This window comes from Phyllostomus discolor, chromosome 1 (assembly GCF_004126475.2).
Source record: "Phyllostomus discolor isolate MPI-MPIP mPhyDis1 chromosome 1, mPhyDis1.pri.v3, whole genome shotgun sequence".
Classification (NCBI taxonomy): Eukaryota; Metazoa; Chordata; class Mammalia; order Chiroptera; family Phyllostomidae; genus Phyllostomus; species Phyllostomus discolor.
The window spans coordinates 22,588,124-22,611,045 of NC_040903.2; the positions used below are offsets into that span (position 1 = coordinate 22,588,124).

At 47.4% G+C, this 22,922-nt stretch overlaps 2 protein-coding genes across 2 annotated transcripts in view; both read left to right on the top strand.

Moving 5' to 3' along the window:
• The window catches only part of NWD2 (NACHT and WD repeat domain containing 2), a 146,481-nt gene extending 139,375 nt beyond the window's left edge, over window positions 1–7,106 (top strand). The window contains exon 7 of the mRNA XM_028507310.2: window positions 1,885–7,106. Within this exon, the coding sequence (XP_028363111.1) occupies window positions 1,885–5,820 (3,936 nt within the window). The 3' untranslated portion in view covers window positions 5,821–7,106. The remainder of the gene's footprint in view (window positions 1–1,884) is intronic.
• Window positions 7,107–12,097: 4,991 nt separating this feature from the next.
• Window positions 12,098–22,922, top strand: part of C1H4orf19 (chromosome 1 C4orf19 homolog) — a 78,497-nt gene continuing 67,672 nt past the window's right edge. Inside the window, exon 1 of the mRNA XM_028508033.2 lies at window positions 12,098–12,248. The gene's annotated coding sequence lies outside the window, so the exon portion shown is untranslated. The remainder of the gene's footprint in view (window positions 12,249–22,922) is intronic.

Sequence of the window (22,922 nt, forward strand, 5' to 3'; positions counted from 1 at the left end):
ACCACTCATATGTGGAGTCTAATGAACAAACTGAACTAACAAGGAAAATGGGGACAGACCCATACATGGAGAGCAGGCTGACAGCTAGTGGGAGGATTAGGGGGTGGAGAGACTGAGCAAAAAGGAAAAAGGACTCATGGACATGGACGACAGTGTGGTGATTGCTGGTGGGGAGGAGGATATAAGGGGACTAAAAGGTTGATGCAGCATGGCCCCTAATGTAAAAAAAAAATTAAAGATTAAATTTAAAAAAAAAGAAAATGGCTTCCTGAGCTCTCACTGCTGGGGATGTTCTGTCCACTGCCAGCGTACATCTGTTCAGGGTCCAGGACCCTGGTCCCCCAAGGAGCCTCACCTGCATCTTCGTCCCCTGCCTGTGTTTCTCTTGCCTTTCTCCTGAGGCACATGCTCCCACCCACCCACCAACAACAACAGTGTCCTCTCTTGTGGCTTTGTGTCCTTGTGAAGATGCAAAGAGGCATCTCATGTTAATTTCATGGTTATCTCCTGCGTACCCAACATTTCCATGGATGTGAGCTTACGAGCAGAAGGGCCCTCTCTGCAGACACCACACAGTCAACAACACGTGACTCAGAGGAGGGAAGACGATGCATATAAGCATCATAAGCAACCCATAGTGACCACGAATGGTGTTGTTTCTGATTTGCCACCAAGGGCAGCTGCAGGATGGCAGGATTATCTTCCTCCTCATCAGCATCAAAGGCGAGGCCTCAGCAATGACATAAATGCTTATTTCCCCTAATAGCTCATTCTGAAGCTGGCAGCCATATGTTGTCTCTGAACTATTCATACCTGAACCCAAACTATCTCATGAGGAACCAAGTTTCATAAACTTCCTAACATTTTAAATAATATTTTCTTTTCTAAGGAGTATCCTTGGTGAATTCCAGTGATTGCTGAGAGACATTATATTCCTAAAAATACACGTTGGAGTGTTTTATACTTTGATCACGTCCCTTCTTATTCCAAACAGAAAAATGCTAAGCCTCGCAGCCCCCTCATATATTCTCTTTCATTCTACAAGTGAGAGAGAGTGTGCACATACTAGAGTCAAAGTCAAATTCACTTCTCCAACTTTGGCTGTCGGCAACCATTTAACTTTAAGCAAGTCATGTATCCAACCTGGACTTCACTTTGATGTGACTATGGTATCCACATGCCCTGAAGAGAGATAATGTGAGAACATTAACTTCATGTTTATATGGTAAACCGTTATAAAGCACAAGTGTAGCAAAACTCTTTTAACCAGCACTGTATAGTTTTTTATGACAATGATAATAATCATGATGATGACCCTAGAGCATCACAGTATAGTGAAATGTCTCTGAATCGTAACAGATTATATTCAGTCTCATTTTAGTACTTTTTTATTGCAGTCTAATTAATTGGAAATTTGTTCAGCCATGTATGGTGTTATTGATCCAACAATGAAAATATATAATGTGTAAATTATTATTTAATCTATTCATTAAACAGATACTAAGTACCTACTATGTGCCAACAACCATACCAGGAAATGGGATTCAGCATTAAAAAACTGATCATACTAGATATTCAGATTTACTGTTTATGAAATACTTTGTAAATTTTCTAATACAAGAGAAATGCTGCCCTATGGTTGAATAGTACTCCTATCACTATTTTATTACCTTCAGTAGAGTAATCCGGAGGGTCTCGCCTAGATTATAGTGCATGAGCTTTGTGACAGCTCTTTCACCTTTCAGGGTTTCGAGTTTCCTGGCTATAGACTACTCTCCGCATGGCCCGGTACACCCGAAGTCTGGCCTCTGGGGAGAGGAGATGTTGTAGTACGTGACCACGTGACTACGTATTGCCATTCTAAACACCCCTCTTATGTTTTAGGCTTATGGCTGGCTACATGAAGACACAGGACCAGAATCTGACCCAGTAATCGTTGTGCGATTTCTAGGAAGCACAGACATCAGTACTGACCTCAGGACTGTCCTCCTAAGTGTTTGCGAACAATTGGCAGTGAACTACCGGTGTCTGGTCCAGAGCTACCCTAAGAAGATTCATGACCTCCGTGACTTGTTCATAAACCTTTTGAATGAGTCTTCATTGCAGAGGCCTCTAGTAATAATATTCGATGCCCTAGAGCAGCTCTCAGAGAGCGACGAGGCCAGGAAGCTTTGGTGGCTCCCTGCTCACCTGCCCCGCTTCGTACGGATAGTCCTGTCCACACTGCCCAACAAACACGGGATCCTGCAGAAACTACGGTGCCTTATCCACGAAGAAAACAATTACATCGAGTTGATTCCCCGCGACAGGAAGATGTGCAGCCAGGTCCTCAAACACCAGCTGCTGCGAGTCAAAAGGAAGGTCACATCAGGCCAGCAGATTTACGTGAACAATGCGTTCTCCAAGTGCACGCTGCCCATGTTTGTGAACCTGACCTTCAGGGAGGTGAGACATTGGCGATCTCACAAAGACGTCGATGAATCCTCCCTCTGTGTCACTGTTCATGAAAGCATAGAGCAGCTATTCTCGTCCTTAGAGAAGAAGTGTGGTCAGAAACTGGTCTCCAGGGCTCTTGGCTACATCACCATGGCCAAAATGGGCCTGAGTGAAATGGAACTGGAGGATGTGTTGGCCCTAGACAACAGTGTTATGAATGAGATCACGGAGAACTCCAGGCCCAGCAACCCCCTGAGGGTACCTTATTTGTACATCGCGAGACTCAAGGAGGGTCTCAGTGGGTACTTAATAGAAAGACACGTGAAGAACATCACCCTCCTGGTCTGGGCCAACAGACACCTGCAGCTCATAGCCCAGAAGCTGTACCTGAAGGACGACAGTGACCTGCATGAAATGCACACCATCCTGGCAGATTATTTTCTGGGGGTCTGGTCAGGGGGCAGGAGGAAAGCTTTCTGCCTCGAAGACCCCTACTTGAATGGCTGCCTCGACTTGGAAAGCAGGAGCCTGCTTGAGGAAGAAAAGCACTTCATGGAACAGGCTTCTTTTGACAGGCAGGCCCCAGACCAGCCTTGGGTTTTCCAGTGTAACCCACTGGAGCCTGACATCTTCTTCGTCAATCACCGGAAAATGTCCGAGCTCTTGCACCACCTGACGCGGTGCGGGAAAACCGACGACCTGCTTTATGGCATCATCATGAACTTCAGCTGGCTTTACACCATGGTCAAAATCGGCCAGTTCGACAAAGTGCTCTCGGACATCGAGCTGGCTTACAACTACACGCAAGAGAAGGAGCTGAAGTTCCTGGCCAGCACCCTCCGCGGCATCAAGAACAAGATCGTGGCCTTCCCTGGCTCCCTGTCAGCAGAGCTGCAGCAGAGGCTGCTGCCTGTCGTCAGTTCCCTGCCCAAGCTGAGACACCTTCTTCTGGAGTGCGACAAAGACGGGCCCAAATACTGCTCCATTGTGCCGTTACACTCATCCATGGACGTGACGTACAGCCCAGAGCGTCTTCCCTTGTCGTCTAGTCACCTGCATGTCACTGAGATTCTGCCAACTTCTAACCCCAGCACGGTCCTCGCTGCTTTAGAAAATGGCTCTATCAGCACATGGGACGTGGAAACTCGTCAGTTACTCAGGCAAATCACAACAGCCCAGTCTGTCATCCTGGGCATGAAACTCACCAGCGACGAAAAGTATCTTGTGGTGGCGACCACCAATAACACCTTGCTGATTTACGACAATGTCAACTCCTGTCTCCTGTCCGAAGTGGAAATCAAAGGGACCAGGCACGGAAGTGGCTCCCCCTACATCAATGGATTTACCCTGTCTGTCAACCATGCCCTTGCATGGCTGGAAGCCAGCAAAGATGTCACCGTCATCGATCTGCTCTACGGCTGGCCCCTGTACCAGTTCCACTGCTGGTATGAAGTGACGTGCGTCCAGTGCTCTCTGGACGGGAGCTACGCTTTCTGTGGGCAGTACCTGAACACCACCACCATATTTCACTTAGGGAGTGGAGAAAAGGTGTGTACCGTGACATCTGAGTTTTCAGGTGGCTTTGTGCAGTTTCTTCTTATCTTGGACACGGCTCAAGAAATGGTCATGGTTGACAGTGAAGGAAGCCTTTCTGTCTGGAATACGGAGGACATTGCCAGCCCCCAGCTGACGGATGACTTCGACTGCCGGAGAGAAGGCAGCGAGGTGGTCAGCATTGAACTTTCGGAGGACCAAAGTGCAATTCTGATCTGCAAAGCCCTCAGCATTGAGCTCTTAGATACCGGCATGTGGAAGGTGGCGGAAAAGTTCAGGGCTAAGCACAACGAACGCTTCATATCCGCCGTGCTGTCCAAAAATGGAGACTGCATCATCGCGACCATGGAAAATACCTCAGCCGTGTTTTTCTGGAGGCGGGACACGGGACAGTGTATGGCAAGCCTGCAGGAAATCTCAGGTACCATAGTTAAGCTGGTGAAGTCCAGTCACCACAATATGCTGCTCTCTTTATCAACCAGCGGCGTCCTGTCCGTGTGGGACATCGACATCATCACAGCCATGTCCAACATAGACAAGACTGGAAAGCCCATCCAGAGCCTGGTGTTGCCTGCTAGAGGGGAAATCATTTACTCCCTGGATGGCTCTGACTGTGTTCACAAGTGGAACTTCAGCAGCGGGTTCATCGAAGCCGTGTTTAAGCACGAAGGGATCGTTGAACACTGCGTGTTGACATCCTCTGGAGACATCATGGTGACAGCAGATGACAAAAGCAGCCAGTACGTCTGGCACACCAACAGCGGTGACAACCTCTTCCGAATCAATGGGCAGAGAATCTCTCAGCTGCTCATCACACACAACGACCAGTTCGTGGTCTCTCTGTGCGAGGAAAACGCCTCGCGGGTGTGGAGACTGGCCACGGGCCACAGGGTCTGCAACATCCTGACCACGCTGCAGAACGCCTTCATAACCTCCGCGAACACCTTCGTGGTGGGGATGACCAAGAGCAAGGTGCTGGCGGTCAGCCTGTGGACGGGAAGCATCACCAAGAAGTTTTGCTGTGAGGATGGCACCTCCATTGTGAGTTTCAAGCTGATCCCCGACTGCCCCGACGTCGTCGTGTTCATCACGTCGGCCGAGACGGTGAACGTCTGGAGTCTGACGGACGAAGTGATCTGCCGCCGGGTGCAGCTCCCCAGCAACTTCCTGAAAAGCCTAGAGGATTTTGAAATTTCTCCCAATGGGAAGTTAGGCATTCTATCCCGGGGAGATGAAAATATCAACGTGCTAGACTTACACAACGGCAAACTGCGGGTGGTTCACGCCTCCGGGGTCATCTGGCGGCAGAGGCTGTCTCGGGACGGCCGGTACCTGGTATACATCTGTTTCCGAGGCGGGGAGGAGGAGGAGGAGGAAAACGGGGCCACGTCCAGTTTAATTGTCATGAGACTGGCCGACGGCAAAAACATCGGTGCTTGTTCCCTGTACAAAACACCCACTTTCCTCGCGCTCTCCCAGAGGCACCTGAACATCGTCGTGGGCTTTGACGACGGGAGCATAGGGATATACACGGTGGTGGACCGCGTGGATGCCGCGCTGAAGATTAAAATCGCCACTTCAAACAGCAGACAGATATTCAACAACGCGGCACAGACGTCCAGGCCAAAGTGCAGCAGTCACTGTTTCAAAGTGTCTGTGGACTGCTTGTGGAGGGAGTCGACGGAGGTCTTCGCACGAGACAGCCCCATCACAGTGAGTGACTCGGCGGAGTCGAACGAGGCGACGCCCTCCAAGAAACACAACTCTTGCTATGAGCGGATGTGCTCTGTCCTGGAGCCCAGGGGCCACAGCTATGGCCCTGACAACTGACGGGAGTGTTCGTCCTGCTCAGCGGAAATGCGAGATACATGCAAAAAAGAGTGGGGTCGGGGCGTGTCTTCTGTGTTCCGAATGATAAACTCCTCGTTTCTGAAAAACGCAAGAAAGGGGATGGAGCTCCAGCGTTAGTCATTAACATGTCCATGAAGTGTACGGAAATGTGAAATTGGTTTTGGGTTTGTTTTGTTTTTTTGTCAAAGTCTTTCCAGGAATGAAGTCTTGAGACTTTTCTAGAGAATTTGTAGAAACCATATTTAAATGGCTACATCAGTCAGGGGACAGGGGGGTTAGAAGTTTTAAAATTGTGGGGGGAAGAAACAACATAACACATCCCACTGGTTCAGACGAGAGAGGCTAGAGACCATTTGGACCAGAACTGATTTTATAGACATCGGTGGAAATCGTGAACACAAAGAGCTGTTTGACTTCAAGTGGTGGTGTGGCCATAAGTAAACCCAGCCTTAATCTCCTTACATTTTACAGTCCTGACAACTGTGTAAATCCAGTCTGCTGACGGAAGGGCAAATGGTGCAAAATCATGTAACAAAAATGCCCAGACGTACTCCCTGTCTCCCAAGGGAACAGGCGTGAACTGTGTGGCCACGAGCTGGACTGGGACAGGAACTACCCACCCCGTCACTGGGCTACTGAGCACATAGAGAAAATACAGCCGTGGCGATTGCATGCCGGGGTTTCCGTATAGCAGAACACATGGTTTAAAATAACTGTTTCCTGGGCTACAAAAGAACACATTGAATAAGAAACCACAATCTTTTTGTGTCTTTTTTCAATGCCTGCCTGTGCCGGGCATAAGGAAGACTTACAGGAAGGGCATTACAGGTTTGATCCGAACACCTGCTCACTTTTGTCATTGTGCTAACAAAAGTCTGTGCTGTTCAGTCCGCTGTACGGAAGCGTAAATGGTTTCCTAAATCCCTGCAGTAAATCCCAGTGGAAGGACAGCTTTCTCGACATGCCATCTACGGAACGCTGACGACACCTGCCTTACTCTCATGCCTCTCTTTCCCTGGGTGAAAAGCAGACAGATGACCAAATGCTCTGAGACACACTGAAGATGCCTGTGTTGTGCTAAAACATGCCATCCGTCTCTGGGGCTTCCCAGGGTCCTTTACTGTCCCTGTTTGTAAGCACTTTCTTACTTCTGTACACTGGATGTATGCTTCTTTTTCTGTCACCCTTCCCGCTTGAGGACTCTTTGGAGACTTTTCTAGTCTTCTCTGTTTCAAAGCAGAAGCTGTGAAATGTACTAAATCTTTTTTTTAAAAAAAAAACTACTTCACCTATTTAAAAGAAAATATTACATCCCGAAAGGGGCACGTGATTTTCTTCACATGGTATGTCCTTGTATAACTTTCCAAAGGATGTCGGTAGTTGTGGTTCGGTGTGGTTTTATTTGAAAGTGGCTGTTGTGACTTACGTAGGCAGAACAATGAACAAGGAACTGACTCGCTTTCGGTCCAGCTCTGCCATGGACTCATCACATATCCGTAGACAGATCTTTAACCTCCCTGCTGTATTGTTCTTGTAAAGTGCCAGATAAAGATCATGGTAGTACCTGCTATAGTCCTCACGGGGATGATGGGGAACAAAGGAAGAAAAAGATACAGTGACTCATGATTGAAGCTAATGGGAGAAACAAAGTGATCGAACCTATAGGGTATCCAAGTCTGCTGTATTTCACTCTGGAAAGAGATGTGATTTGGATGGGAACACCCAACTCCGTGGTGACTTTCTGGGGGGTTTTTTTAGCATGTTCCTCCTGGTCTGGCTACTAGCCGGGTAGGTGGGAGTCCAGAGAAGGACCAGCCCACATGCAGATCAGCTGGAGTTTATTGTGTGAGTCAGTGCTTTTCTTAGCGCTTCACAGGCCACACATCTTATTCCTGTCATTACCAGTGGGACCTCCATGCCACACGATTCTGAGAAGTAAATGCTTAGATGGAGTACATGTAGTGTGTGAACGTTCTGTGTAACAGCCAGTAGAGTTTAACAAGTGACTTGATTTTTCCTAACTTGTTTGCACCTGATAGCTCACATTGAATGTTTTTATGTAAACTTTGTATTGTTGGGAAGAACTACCCAATCAGAGATTTATATTTTCATAAATGTTACATTTAGTTAAATTTTGTTACAGAGTTGTTACACTAGAAAATTACTGCGGTCTTCGAACAATATACAGTCTCGTGTGTGTATTGTTTCTATGAATAAAAGATAAACTGTATAGATCTGTGTGGTGGTGGTTTTTTCTCCCAGCCTCCGCAGATGTCGTTAGCTTGCTGGTAGCAGTCACTGTTCGTGCTTGCTGTACAATAGGCAGTATTTTCGGAGTTCCGCGTGTACAAAGCCATGTAATCCTCACAACAGCTTTGATGAGTTACGTACTGGTGGCATTCCAAGTTTACAGGTGAAGAAACCTAGACATAGAGGTCCAGGGAGAAGAGCTGAACAGGACTTCAACACGCAATCAGTGTCATCTTTGTCAACTTTCTCAAAGCATAGAAAAATACAGCATTGAGTATCCAGGGGGCACTTTCTGATAATGACCTGTATTTTCTAACTGTCAGATCAAAGACCCTGCTGGGCTCTGTCAATCACGGGGGTGTCTTTGCAGTCTCTCAGGATTTTCAGGTGTACTGCAACGGTTGATATACTATTCATTTAGCAAATATTTATTTGGGCATTTATTTTGCCAAGAATGCCTTCTAGGATTTCATACTCTTAACAAGAAAACAGACAGGAAACGAGTTCTCCGCATAAGTTCAAGGACAGTGTGCTTCCCTTGCGGCAGGGGGTGGAAGTGGGAAGGATGATAACCAAGGGGTCATCCCTCTCATGAATTTCCTACAGGTGAGAGACTAGGGGAGCCTTTCCCATGTACACTTGTTCTTCTTATCACCTCTCAGATGTGAGAATCTCTCTCTCTCACACACACACACACACACACACACTATGTTTTTAAAAAACAAGGCAGCAACGGAGGGCTTAAATGATGATAACTAGGAAATTACCAGGTGAAACCTTGTATCTAGTTTCATGAAACAATTATTCTCAGAGAAACTTAAGATGTTGCACTATCCGTCAGGCTTATTGCCTCCGTCTTCGCGTGGCTGAGGCTGACCGCTGTTTAACATTGACCCCTCCTGAAAATGGTTCCCCTACCCACACCGGGGAATTCCCTCTTGGATACTAATCTAAATCCTTTACATGGAAGTTTAAACCCTCTTCTCTTTTTCAGTTCTCAGAGAAAATATAGGAGTTGACCATTAATATCTGCATTAAAGCACTTCCCAGACATGGAATTGGTTGTTTAACTTGACATCTTCTGTCCTAGGGTCAAAGACAGAGCAAAGACTGCGTGCTTGCCATGTACAAAGCACTACACTACGCCCTAGGGCGATTTGAAAGCTAGCCACACACAACTCCTGCCCTCCAGAATCTGACAGTCTAAAGAAAACACAACTAAATCAGATGTGAGACAGATGGTGATACAAAGTTGTTAATAACAGTGAAAGCCAAGTGCAGAGTATGCACCACAGAGGAGCAATGAACTCTGGGAATCAGAAAGAGTGGCCCAGAGGAGGTGACAAAGAGCTGAGGCCTGAACGAGATGTGGGACAGCCGTCAGCAGGTCCGAAAGACATCTCAGGTGGCGGAACTGGTAGGAGCAAAAACAGAGTCGGGGTATGCTCTGGATGAGTTCGAATGCTGTGTCGGGGTTTTAGACTTTATTTGGTAGTGAACAGGCAATCATGAAAAATGTTTTGAGGAGGAGAATGGCCTGGTTGGAACAGTGTTTTTGGATGACTCAGGCAGTGCTGTGTCGGGTGGATCAGAGATGGGTGAGAGCGGTAAAGAGACTATTGCAATGACCTGAGTGAGAAAGGAGGAGAAGTGGATCTTAGGACAGTCGCAGGGAGAATGCTAAGGGGAGGGACAATGCAAGAGCGATTTTAGGGTTTAACTGACAGAAGTGAGTGATGGAGAGAGAAAACAAATTCCAGTTTCAGTTGAAACTGGGTGGATAGCAGAGTGGCAAATATAAAAATAAACAGTTTAGGAGATGGAAGTTGAAGAAATAATAAAATAAAGTTGGACCTAGGGAGCCAAAGGTTAAGCCATCTCTGTAGGCAATTGGAAATACACTGTTCATCCACTGGAGAAACCAATGAGCTAAAGATGGAGAAGCCACCCTGGCCAGTGTGGCTCAGTTGGTTGGAGCATCCTCCAGTGACCCGGTCAGGGCATATAACCAGGCTGCGGGTTCGATCCATGGCCTGGGTGCCTATGATCCCCAGCACAGACAGGCACATAGGAGAGGCAACCAGTCGATCTTTCTCTCTCATATTGGTGTTTCTCTTTCTCCCTCCCTCTCTCTCTCTAAAAGCAATGGAAAAAAATGTCCTTGGGTGAGGAAAATAATTTTTAAAAATCAATCCGACCATTTATCTTTCTTAAAAATCTAAAATGCTGCCTCATGTGGTGCTTTTTTTGTTACAGTGTAAGCCAACAGTATGCACTTAAAGTTTTTGTCTGTCTTTTAGAACTATATTGACAAATTTAAAACTATATTAACAGATCTACTCACATGAGCTTTCCTTCTTCCACGACTCATCATCAGTTGGAAACAATCAATATGCCAACAAATACACACACACTAAAAACTAAGTGAATTACGCTGTTTTCACTTCCACATGCCTCAAGAAACCACAGGTTTTTCTTCCGTGTTTTGCACAAGGACCCCTCGGGTCTCCATTCGGCACTCCGTGTGATCTGCAGGAAGTCCAGGTCCCATTCCGCGTAGACTCATCAGAGGGTTCAGTTTCAGTGTATCAGCATCACGTTATGTAACCCTGGTAATCTGAAGTTACCAAAACACCACCACCTCCGCCATTATAGAATCCCAGCCTTTACTACGTGAAGGTAACTTAACCAGCCGCTCGACCATACTAAGAGCAGTGATTCAAAAACTGGACTGTGCATTACCTTCCCTATCCCCCGCTATTTTGGAATCAGTGTGTCTGGGGTGAGGCCCAAGAATTTGTGTTTTTACTAAATTCCCCAAGATGGTGCTCATTCTGCTGGTCCGGGAACCACAATTTAAAACGTAAGATAAATACCAAAGTCTTTATGGTTGGAATCACCTAGTTCATAAACATGCCAATATCCTGTGGACATTTCTAAAACATCAACTAGAAGTTAGACATGAGATCCTTTATTGTAGCCAAGGATTTTACCAGAAAATGATGTAAAAGAGAGTATAGCTTCATAAATCTATCACTTTAAAGCCCGTAGCTACTACACGACTGGGAAGATTCAGAAAATGAGTTTTATTCCATAAAGGAAAATGTGTAAATGGCGCTGGAGTCACTTAAGTGGACACATTAAAAACTAAGGGCAGTATGTCCATCTTTAAATAGTATTCTGCGCGGTTTCTTCGCCAGCATCCTGTTTACCCCCCGGATGAGCTGAACGCGGGGAGAGAAGAAGGTAAGCTAGGTGGCGCCGTTGCTTCATACGTTTTCCGTCTCACCCCACGTTTACTCGGGAGCGCAGGTGAAGACTGTCCCATACCTAAGTAGTACTTTGGGTGCATAGATTACGTGTACTAGCGTGGAGCTCAGTAGGTTGGACGACGAGTTGCAGCTGAGGCTCCCACCCCTGGAAAAGAGAGGAGAGGTGGGGCAGAGACGCATGATTTCACTGAACTCGCACTGTGGTCTAGAGGGTGCGGGCGAGCGTGCGCAGCCTCCCCGGGAATTATCATGGCAGCGTCTTCGGGGCTCCTCAGACCATCTGTGTCACAAAAGCATGCGACAGTGCACACACCAGCTCTAAGCGGCTAGTGCCATAACTGCGGAGGAAACAGAAACACTCGGGGGTGAAGGGTACACATCTACTTGCAAGGGGTGCATTTATTTATCTCCCCGCTAGCGTCCAGAGTCACGGGACAGCAGACAGAAAAAGTTTCCCAACACGGGAAAAAGTCCGGCCTGGGTGTGGATGCCAGAGGCCGAGCTCTTGGGGTGTTTTGTTTGTTTGTTTGTTTGTCTGTTTTTCGCTCCAGTACGTCTGGAAGGCCAGCCCCCGCTGCCAGGGGTCGGAAGTCGGGTTCCAGGGGCTCGGGCGCGGGCCCGGGGTGCAGCCAGGGGCCCTCCAGGGGAACCCCGCGGCGCGCGGCGCGCAGGTAAAGGGTTACACGTGCTGGGGAGGCTCGCCTAGGGCCGGGCCACGTGATGCGCCGGCCCAATGACCGCACCGGAGCGGCAGCTGCGAGCGCCGCGGGCTCTGGGCAGCGCGGAGCCGCTAGTGTTTCCCGGCGCGGCCGCCCGAGGCCCGCCGAGCATGGGCGCCGCGACCCCGACTCCGCCGCCGCCACCGCCGCCGCCACCCGGCCCCAGGTAGGACCGTCTCCCCCCCTGCACGTGGGTCCCGCCGCGGGGAGGGCAAAGTCTTGACCGCTGCGGAACTCGGCTTGGTGGCATTATTTCCCCGACTTCTTTCGCGAGTTATTTTTATTTCTTTATTTCTTTTTGCCGTGGGGTGAGGCAAAAAAGTGGGATGAGGCGATGGTCAACTTGATTACTTCGCACAAGTCATACCATTCATACCACTCACGAAAAGAGAGGCAAAATCCAGGATACAGGGCGGGAGGGGGGCTTTTGCAAATTCCCCAAAGATCTAAACAGTTTGTAAAGCTTGGTATCTAATTGGTGTATGAAACACTTTGTTTTTAAATCCTTAATTAATGAACTTTCAACAGTGCTCGAGAACTTGAATTGGAAAAAGTGTAAGAGATTTTCCCTTATTTCTAAGTCCCCCCTCCCACATTTAAAACGGAAATAGAACGTGACCGCGGTTTCTTTGAAACGTCCTTGGGTCCCAGGGCTTGCCTCCTTAGGGTGGTGGCGCCTGGGTGGCAGTGGGCAAGTGTGGAGGGCACAGGGTGCAGTGCCGGGTGAGAGCAGGTGTTGAAAGAGGGTGGTAGGTGCAAAGGGTTAAATGGTCACAAACTGTTTGCTGAATATTTAATAATGAGGCAAGTTCCTCCTGGTGGGTTACTTGAGTCTCCTTGACCTTGGCCGCCCTGATGAGGTGAGAGTTTCACAAACTACCCCTGAAGAACTTTTCCAGTGATGTAAGACAGAAGTCAGTGTTTTGGTTTCTTTTCTCCAGCACTGTAATTAAATGTAAAAACAATAAAGACTCCCTTTAGTAACTTAGCACATTGTATTTTGCATTGCAGTATAGATGTTTGCCCAGTGAATGGAGAAGAGATCAGTGGTGCTCCATGCAGGGGTTCAAAATCATTAAGGACAGGCATTTTCTACCCGTCACTACGAAGAGGGAGTTACTGGTGACGCGTCTCACCGTGACTCGCGGATGTCCTGGGTGGTTGTAACCGAGCCATTGAAAGGAGCAGCAGCTGGGGAAAGAGGAGCAACAGTGGAGAGTTGAGTGAGAAAGAAATGGACATCCGTGGCTGCTTTTAAAGACAAGGGGATGTATATTTGCCACTTATTCCCACATTTAACCCTTCAGCTATCACTGTTTTGAGGAGGAGACAGAGGTTAAACCCTTTCAAGGCTAAACAGCAGCAGTGCCTGTAGAACACCATAGCAGTCACCAGGCAGCTCAGGGACATGGTGATGTGAGGCGCTGGAGGTGGGGTTCCAGGGTTCCTTGCGTTGATCTCAAGTGCGAAGAATCTGTTATAGGGAGCTGCCTTGACCTCAGAGGAGGAATGGAATAGACACTGATAAAAGGAGGCACGGTTCACCTTAGTTACTTTTGTCTGTGCATTCTGATCCTGTCCTTCCTCAGAAGCTCTGAGGTAAGCGCCTGTCTCGTGGCGCCTGCCCCAGGCCCTGGTCCTCCCCAATGGCTGAAGATTTAGGTGGGTAATGACATGGAGAGATCAATGTGAGCAATCTTGGCTATGTACTAGGAGTTTTGGCATATCTGGAATTGAAAACAAAAACATGTATACCAATGAAATACGTTCATGAGCCTAAAAAATGGAAGGATTCCCCTGACTTCTTACCTGGTGCCCCTGTGAGCCCAGAATCACTGCCTGGCTCAGCTCTGGCCAGAATCCAGTCCCAGCCCATGGGCAGAGCAGGCACTGCCCTCTGGCTCTGGGAACTGCCCTGCCCTGGTGCCCCAGAGCCCACTGACTGTGCTTCTTGGAATGGACTCCGGTTTCCGAATAACAGGAGACTAGCCTCCCTGTCGCTGGCTTTCCTCCACCGGGAATGTTTCAGACTCCCCTAGCTTAACAGTTTTTCCAATCACCCTGAATCTTGGACTCTTTGGGGGAATTCTTGGTTAAATAGTACCTGTCACGCCTTGTTTTCCTTCCCTGTTTGGTCTTTAGATGGATTATCTGGTTGCAGATAAAATTTCTAGATATTGGGAAAAGAGGAGTTGATAAGGGAGGGCAGACTCAGCCTTCAGCCCTCCGCAGGTGGGTGAGTCACCCAGCTGCAGCTTGCTTTCGGTCTGCTTACCAGGTGGATGCTGTTGAGAAACATAAAACAAAATCTTTTATCTCTTTGTACCCTGAGCATGTCCCACGGAGTTTGGAATCCTCAGAAGGAATGTATGTCATCAAAATGACCCTATCATAAAACATGCTTGTAACACACCCATCGGATGAACATGTGCCCCGAAGCAGACACTTAAAAGAACTTGAAATACTGACTCAGAGCCATCGAGCATCTTAGAAAAGACACTCCCGAGTTGCGTAAGACAAAAAGAATATCATGTCGCAAATTTCAGCCCCAGCACTGAGGGTTCAGAGGACAGGTGGCTCTCTAGAATTAAATGGAACCCTGATCTGGCCTTGGAGACCGCGCGTGCGTAGACCCAGAGACTCCAGCCCCGGGGTGAGGTGCTGGGGACATAGTCCCCGCCTTCGTCTGGCAGACAGTCTTCAGAGAGGCCATGGGGGACTTGGAGCAGAGCAGACCTGTATTTTAGACAGTCCCAGGCTGCAGTGAGAAGAATTAAGGGGGGAAGATACCAGCAAAGTCGCTTCTGTAAAAACCCACATGAGAGGAGAGAGAGAAGTGAATTGATTCAAAAAATAATTAGGAAAGGTATTGAGGATATGAACTCAGAGAAAATGTTAGGTGGCTCAAGTCTCTGAAGTCACGATAATTTACATATCGTTTCTGAATGCGTTTGTTCCCCGTAGATAACCATAAACCGTGTTTTATTGCGGTGCTTTCCTTACTAACTGAAATCACTGTGGGGTTCCACGTACTGCGTTTCCATCACAGAAAAAAGTTTTGGGGAAAGAATGAGCCAAATATATTTCACATTTTGAACAACCTAGTGCTTCTTTATATAGACTTAAATGTATACACCTGAAGGCAAAGTTAAGATAATGTGTCACCCCCGTATTTTATACTCGTTCTCTGATTTAGCTTCTCATAATAAAAAATACCCGAGTTTTGATTGTGTAACAGTAGTGAAAGTGGGCAGTAGAGCAGCCTCTTCTTTTCAGTTGGTCACAACATGGCCTGCTGTCTGTCATGGAGAAGACTGTGTTGTTATTATTACTGCGGGAGCATAGTGTCACAGTGGTGACTCCAAGTGGTGACACGAGTGGTGTGCAAGAGTCACTGAATGCCTATCAGAGAAGAAAGGTCTCCTTGGTTATTGACTCATGGCCATATGTATAGTTTTTTAATAGAACAGGTATTTGGACATATTTGTAATTCACTTGTTCATTCATCCCAGAGTTGAATCTCTACACACACAGGTTTTGAAATGTCCTTTAATTTTGGTGTTAAATCTCCCACCCATTTGGTGACTGAGGACCTGTCTTGGGTTACGGATGTGTGGTAGAGGCAGATTTGATGCGTACTGGATGGTCGTAGAACAGTATCCTTCTTACTTGGTGAGCAGACTACACACCCTCAGTGCTCCAGAGTATTTACTGCAGCCTAGACGGGAGTGAAAGAAGCCTGCTTGCGCCTGCACACAGTGCAGAGCTGCATACTTAGATCCTCACCAGGACTTCCGTGGCCTTGCATATTCATCTCTTGATTCCCAATGAGCTTGGCTGTCTAAGTTTCTGGTCCGCAGCAAGGAAGCCCACCTTGCAGGTTCAGTGTACGGCTAGTATGATGCAGTGTGAAATGCAGCCATAACCAGCTGCCGGATGGAGAGGGCAATGCTGGGACGGTTGTCTGTGATTAAAACCTAAGTCTGCAAGAAAAGAAAACTGGGTTCAGGACTATGTGTTAGCAAGGAAACAAGTATTGCATTTTGGGAAAATGCACCTTCAAACGTTTTTAGAGCTAGAAAAAGAAAAATGAGGTTCAAAAAGCTTAAACGATATGTCCATGGTATTGAAGCCGCCCATTGGAAAATCCACTGGAACCAGAAGCTCAGAAATCCCAATTCCCAGTTCAGTTATCTTCCTACACTAACCAAAAAGTACAAATTTTAGTGGTATGGAAAATTCTTTTTCTGTTAAGTGCCTTTTTCTTAAAATAGAATAGCCATGGTTTATGGAGAAATTGTTTACATATATAGTATCATTTACCTAACAAACTACTCTAAACCCTAAGAGCTTAAAGCAACCACCATTTATTTAGTTTATGACTCTGTGGATCAGCAGTTTGGGGCTGGTCTTTCCCAGGCTTCCTTGTGTCCCCGAGGTCACCAGGGTGGCTCTGCCCCTGTGTATTGGCTGACTGCTGGCTGAGTCAGCTGGGCAGAGGGGCCTCCTGCCCCCCAACATTGGGCAGCCGTAGTGTAGTTGTAAGAGTGGCCATGGAAGCAGGGAGCCCTGGGGCCTGGGCTGACACGGACACAAGTTGCTTCTCTACCGATCTATTTCAAGAGCAAGTGGAAAGAATTGTGAGCATTCAGGAGGGGTGGAGAATTGTGGCCATTTTTGCAATCTACCACCCCTTGCCAGAGCACTTTACCTAACTTAAGTCTTACCTCAACTCCAGAAGTGCAGGCAGAATTCCTGTGTTTTGCAGGTGAAGAAACTGAGACCCAAGCACGGCAGTGGGACTGAGGGGATGCAGCAGGTGAGGGGCGGAACCCACAGGGTGCGCACCTGGGAACTGGTCACAGGTGCAGTCTTGACTCCACCTCAGATCCGTTGGATCAGAACCGGCATTCGAGCAGGATCCCGGGTTACTCCTAAGCACAGTGGAGTCTGAGGAGCAGGCACTGTAGGGAGCAAGGGCATGGGAGTAAGAGGGGCCAGTGGAAGGACACTCCAGGCAGGGAGAACAGCCAGAGCACAGGCCCTGAGGCTGGACTCTGCAGTCTGCAGTCAGGGGAAGGAATTCCCGGACTACACAGGGCCTCTGCAAGGGCAGGTTCGTTCCTGGTGTAGAAGGAAGTCTGCTTTTTCCTAGAAAGGCTAATCAGAAGGCCCCGAGGAGGCCCTGGAGGGGAGAAGGATGAGGCCTTACTGTCATCCCGGCATGCCATGAGGACAGCTCAGACGGAGGCAGAGATGGTGAGAAGTAAGGGACCAATGGTCCGATCTGGGAGGCATTCCAAAGCTCACCCCACCCAACTGGCTGCCAAACTGGATTCTAAGGAAAGTAAGAGAGGAAGCGAAGATGGTTCTGGACTGCCAATTTCTGCGTTTGTTTCCCAGCCTTCAGCTTGGCTTAGAACCTTTGCCTGTATTTCTTTACCACTGAAAAAGAAGGTTCGTTTTGGTGATGATGGTGGTTTTGCCAAGAGGCAGTTCAAACACCGAAGTTCCAAATCTGCATCTCAGATAAATTTTCCAAATATAAGTGAGAATTTTTTGGCAGGCAATTAGTTATTATGAAACGGTTCTTTATGTAGTTATTCTGTCTATTGAACCTCCCAACGGCCCCACAGACATCTCTACAGGTGGGGTTATTGTGCCCTTTCCACAGGTAAGGACACTGAGATTTAGTGATGTCACTCAGTCGGGATTTGAACCCAGGTCTGCTGACCCCAAGCCCAGTCTTCTGTCTGTGCGCTGAAGCACTACAGGTTTTATACTTGGTCTTCGGGGAATTTTTGATCTGATCAATTTTGGGTCTTATTTTGTTTTCCATATACACTGTACCAAACTCAGAAAGGTGCTTGAAAGTGTATAGGGATGATTTTGAAGTACCTATTTCATAGACACTTGGAAATGCCTCAGGAAAAAAATGTTTCTTTCCTGGCTTTCTTATGTTCTCTTTCTGTATATGGGTCCCGATGGCAACTAATTAAACTTTATATTTCGAATGATGTGAGCTCTTTTGAAGCTTTCCATTTGATTCTTTGCATGATAAAAAGATTTTGATTTTTTCCAAAGACATTTCTAGGCCTGTTCTTAAACTGAGGCAAAAAAAAAATGTCCATAGATTACAGCATCATGACCCCATAGGGGTCAAAACACCTGGTTGTGAGGATAAGAAGACTGAGACCTCGAGAGGAGGGGTTCAAGGGCACCCCACAATTTGCAAACAAAACTAGAGCAGGACCTCTTGTTTCTAAATCCGAGCCCTACACCCAATCCGAAAGTACTTCAGGGAAATTCCCCTCCCTGTTTCCCAGCCTCTGTCCGCCTGTGAGGAGTTGGGAATGTCTAGATGACCTGGGATTGGACCCCGGTCTGCTAGCTACCTAGTGTGCAACCAAATGCATTTACTACTGCAGTCATTGCTGAAGAGAGCCATAAAACAGAATTCATTGGCGAGACAGTGAAGATGTAGTTTACAAAGTACGATTTATCTGCATTCCCTTTTAAACTTGACCTGGCAGGTTTTATGATTCTCGCTGGGATTTGGTTTTGGTGAGGGAAGCCAAGTGTTCTAGGAGCAGACGGAATGAAAGCTTCAGAAATACACTGCAGCCCAGGCAGAGGCCCAGCCTCAGAAGACCACGGCTGGAGGCCTGACCCCCGCCCCCCAGGGCCCACCGTACAATGAATCCGTCTCTGTTATAGAGTCTATTAAAGATGCAACGCCTTCTGGTGCCAAAGCACAGGGCTAACTAACTTGTGGTGCTGGGCAGGTGAGCCGGCCCCCAAAGGAAGGCAGAGCAGTCACAGCCCACTGGTGTGGAGAAAGCTAGAGGCTTGTTTTTTAATTTAATACCCTGCCTAAATGTAAAGATTTAATGGGACAAAGGAGTGTGACTTTTACGTAAGAATAATAATAAAGCTAAAGTGGGTTTGCGATTTCTGCTAAAGTAGGTTCTGCTGAATAATTGATATTATTTAGCAGAAATTGCAACCCTTGAGAGGCAGTTGTCCTGCAAGAGTTAATTAGACAAACAAGAAGCAAAACAAGCGAACAAATAAAAACTCAAGAATTCGCCACCCTAGCACTTTGCAGGGCCCCTAATGGCAGGTGCAACTGGGTGCGGCCCACGTACGCACACGCCCGTAAGTCAGAAATCACCAGGATCATCCTCCCAAACACAGATGACAGCATCATATGCGTGTTTGGTACCATTAAATCTCTTTACTCCCTGTGTTTGCCATGCTCACCACCTGCATGGTTTCTGAGAGCCCTTTGGAAAGAAACCCGGGGCAGGGGTAGTGTCTTTGACCCTCCCTGAGCCATGGGGGCCACTGCACTTCCGCAGGGCGTCTGGGAGGAATGAACAGGTGAGCCGCTCTCCCAGAGGAGACTGGAATGAGGGACAGGCCCTCCTCGGGTGCGAATCCCGACTCTGCTGATGGTTGTGGGGCCTCGAGAGGAATTTCCCATAGTCGCCCTGGGTTTCCGCTTCCTTCTCCATAAAACTAGGAAGCTGCCTAACCGCTTCCCCTGGAGTGTGCCTGCACTTAGCAAATGTTTACCAAATCGGGTTCTTGGCCTCTGTAGCTTTTGGTTTTCTCGAATGAGAGGTTTGGACCGCAGGGAGTTGTAAAGGCTCCCTGCACCTCCAGCAGGAGAGGACTCGGGGGTGAAATGTAGTGTTTGCACCAGTGGCAGGTGGGAGGGCGCCCATGGCTCAGTCTGGGGGAAACAAAGCAGGAGCCGGCCGTCTGGGAGAGCAGAACTTCCTGGCCTGCCGCAGTGATCATGCTGCGAGTCCAGGTGAAAAGAAACTCTAACATATGGAGAAATGAGAGGTGAGGAAGGTGACGTTCTCCTGGCCCTCATCTCTATGAAGGACTTTCAAAATAAGTAAGGTGGCATTTATCACATTTAAAAGAGAGGACCCTTGCCTTGCCTGTGGTCTTTTATGTAGTCTTCATCCGCCACCCTTTAAGCTTGGTTGGATTTAAATATCTATACATCAGAAAGAGTTTTCACCGTGGAGGACCCACGCCACTGAGTGAACTTTGTGACATAAAAAGCTTCCTCCCTTCCCCCACGTTGCCGTATAGGCTGAAATCTAAATAGTGTCTCCTGTGGAACCAACGGAGCTATGCAGCTGGTGGGGGTACAAAGGTGAACATAGTGGACCTGGACACCGTCCTGTAGGTGTTGACACATGAATCACCCAGACATGGCACTGCATTCCCGCATGGACAGCAGGGAGGGGTCCCGGGCACTGTGCTGCGTGGCCCGGGAGCTGTCACCTGTCTGGGAGGCAGCAAGGGTTCCCCTGAGGACAGATGAGAGGGATCTAACTGGGTGGAAGGGGTCAAGGGTTGTGGGAATACGAGCAGTTTGCTCACACTCCTGAGGCGGCCACGTTCCTGGAAGGAGACAGAGATGGAGACAGAGATGGTGATGGTGATGGAGATGGTAGGCGGAAGTGAGATCAAGCAGGCCTTCATCAGACACGTGCAGCACTCTGACCTCAACCCGTCTGGCCCTTCTTCTTTATGTCGGGTTTTTGAGGGGTGGATGTGGAAACTTCGGGGATTTAGACATGGGTGAGGGTAAAGGTCTCCTCTTCCTCACAGCCTTGCACTTGGTCCAGAAGCAAATCTCAGGCTCCATTCAACACATTAATTAGTAAGCAGGAATCAAAAAATCAGACATGCTGTTCTGTAAGCTTAATGGAGTCCCTTTTTCTGTTCTTTTAGTTTCTGCAATTATATATGGGGTTGGCCAAAAAGTTTGCTTGGTTTTTTCCAATATGATGGCTCTAGTAGTTGTCTTTAATTTCATTTGAAACAATTTTGTTAGATTGTATTGTGACACCTATCATTATCAGTGTGCATTTTTTAAAAACTCATCAAAATTGGTGAGTTTTGTGTAGCCATTTTAATATTGAAGATGGAAGAAGATATGCAATGTTTTCAGTATGTTATTTCAAGAAAGGTAAAGATACAACTGAAATGCAAAAAAAAAAAGATTTGTGTAGTCTATGGAGAAGGTGCTATGACCGACTGAACATATCTTTGCTTTGCAAAGTTTTGTGCTGGAGATTTCTCACTGCACGGTGCTCCACAGTTCAGTAGACCAGTTGAAGTTGGTAGCGATCAAATAGAGACATTAATCGAGAACAATCAATGTTACGCCACATGGGAGATAGTCGACATACTCAAAACAGCCAAATCAATAAAGTTATTGGTAAAGATGAAAAAATATCTCTTTTACTTTACAGAAAAAACGAAACAGACTTTTTGGCCAACCCAGTATCTCACAGATAGTTCTGCAGAGGCAGTGTGGCACTCTCTGGAGGCAGGACTGAGCTAATCTAAGCATTTCAGCAGAGAAGCCTTGGAGCTAACCGCTGGACAAGGCATGTTTAGCAACGAGCATTGGGAACTGTTGTGACCGCAGGTTACTGGGCTCTGGCTTCTACAGGACGATACAAGGGTGGGAATGCCTCCAGGGGTGTCTGACCTTTGGGCATGTCTGGGCCACACTGGAGGAAGAAGAATTGTCTTGGGCCACACATTAAATACACAGTAACGGAAACTGATGAGCCAAAAAACAGTCTTAAGTAAATTTACAATTTTGTGTCAGGCTGCATTCATAGCCATCCTGGGCCACGTGCGGCCCTCGAAGGGGTTGGACACCCCTGCACACCACCTCTAGACAGTCCACACACCTTATACAAAACCGACTTTGCCAAGGAAAAATAACTTCTTTTTTCCTTTTTACTGAATTTATTTGGTGACACTGGTTAGCAAAATTATACAGGCTTCAGGTGCACAGTTCTACAGTGCATCATCTGTACACTGTATTGCATGTTCAGCATCCCAAGTCAAGTCTCCTTCCATCACCATTTATCTTTGTGAAACCCTTCTCCACCTCCTTCCACTGCCTCCCACCTCCCCCCACCCCCGAAAAAAAAAATAACCTCCAACATCCATTTGCTAATTAACAAAGTCCTCCATGCTGGTTTGAGATAAAGAAGCTAACATAACTGCGGAGACCACCTCTGGACTGCACGCAGCCCTCAGATAATAACCTGCTTACCAGTCATCTCTGAAGTGCCTGTGCTTGATCAGGGCAGCTCCTTTAATTGACAATCCACGGTGAAGATTCAAATCACACTCATAAAACTCAGACCGTCTATCCTGACGTATTAGAGTGAATGACAGATAATACAAGCTTTATACGGCAATGGTCCTTATCTTAAGAACAGGGAGAAGCTATTGAAGGTTTTAAACTGGAAAGTGATAAGATTTTCATCTCTGGCTGCAGTCTGATCAACCAAAAGGCAGACCTGGGTGGGGGAGAGGGAACCAAGTCAGGAGCTGTCGTGTGGATGGTGCTGACTCCCACCTGAATAAAGGGGAGGTAACTGGGGAGAAGTAGACGGGTTCCTGAGAAGTAGATGGGTTCCTGCATTTGGCCTCAGTGAATTTTTTTTTTTGAAGACTCTTTCAACACATTTGCCCTTTTCATGATGGGTGATTTCTGAGCACACCTGCCCACACTGTGCGGAGTGTTCAGCAGTCTTTGACCAAAAACGGCATGATCCTTGTGCCCCACCCTCCCTATTCACCCAGTCATGCCCAGAGCAACTTTTTTTTTTTTTTGGCTTTCCTGGAGGAAAAAAGTCCTCAAAGGGAAACATTTTGCTAATGTGAAAGAGGTGAAACAAACAAACAAACAAAAAAAAACAAAACAACAAAAGCACTGAAAGACATCAAAATCAATGAGTTCAAAAACTTTTGAGCAATGGGAAAAAGTCTTGACAGGTGTATT